The sequence below is a fragment of the Fulmarus glacialis genome, unplaced genomic scaffold, assembly GCF_000690835.1.
Source record: "Fulmarus glacialis isolate BGI_N327 unplaced genomic scaffold, ASM69083v1 scaffold23214, whole genome shotgun sequence".
Lineage (NCBI taxonomy): Eukaryota > Metazoa > Chordata > Aves > Procellariiformes > Procellariidae > Fulmarus > Fulmarus glacialis.
The window spans coordinates 752-1582 of record NW_009207728.1 but is presented as its reverse complement, the minus strand read 5'-3'; the positions used below and the strand labels follow the sequence as shown (position 1 = coordinate 1582).

The 831-nt window shown below is 57.6% G+C and overlaps 1 protein-coding gene across 1 annotated transcript in view; it reads left to right on the top strand.

Annotated features, from left to right (window-relative positions):
• The window catches only part of ARHGEF17 (Rho guanine nucleotide exchange factor (GEF) 17), a gene marked incomplete at its 3' end in the record, with an annotated part of 6915 nt that overhangs the window by 5790 nt on the left and 294 nt on the right, over positions 1-831 (top strand). The window contains exon 14 of the mRNA XM_009576246.1: positions 528-774. Coding sequence (XP_009574541.1) covers positions 528-774 — 247 coding nt within the window. The remainder of the gene's footprint in view (positions 1-527; positions 775-831) is intronic.

The window sequence follows — 831 nt, the reverse complement described above, 5'->3', positions numbered from 1 at the left end:
AACCTGACCTGGAATGTTTCCAGGGATGGGGCATCTACCACCTCTCTGGGCAACCTGTGCCAGGGTTTCACCACCCTCCTCGTAAAACATTTCTTCCTTCTATCTAGTCTGAATCTCCCCTCTTTTAGTTTAAAACCATCCCCCCTTGTCCTGTTGCTACAGGCCCTACTAAAATGATGGGCAGCTCCATCATTTTGGCCATTCCGCCTTGCGTTCCTCAGGGAATTCCACAGCTGGAGGCTTTTGAGCCAAGGAAATCTCAGGAAAAGAGATGTTGAGGGGCATCAGCCCAGCCCTGTGGTGCTGGGATGGGGCTGGTGGCTTTGGGTAAAACCTGGTGGGTTTGGGGCTCAGCATCCCTACATCCTCGCCTGGGCTTGCATCACAAGGGGACCCATGGTCTCTTCCCCATCACTTTGGTGGGTGTTGGGTGGTCCTGGTCTGACCCATTCCTTCCTCCTCCTCCTCCTCTTCCTCCTCCTCCTCCTTCTCCTCCTCCTCTTTCTCCTCCTCATCCTCCTCCGCAGATGAAGAGATCCCAAGCTGCAAGGAGGCAACGGCAGAGACAACAAGCTCAGAAGAAGAGCAAGAACCCGGCTTCATGCCCATTACGGGCACCTATGGCCAAAACCGGCACGGCGAGAGCCCCACAGACGGGCGAGCCCTGCGCCGCTCCAGCCGCGGCTCCTTCACCCGGGGTAGCCTCGAGGACCTCCTCAGCCTTGACCCTGAAGCCCATCAGAGCTCCATGTGGTTGGGTACCGAGGATGGCTGGTACGTCCCCAGGATCAGGGGACACACACATGGGGTGGACCCCGATCCTGGGTGAGC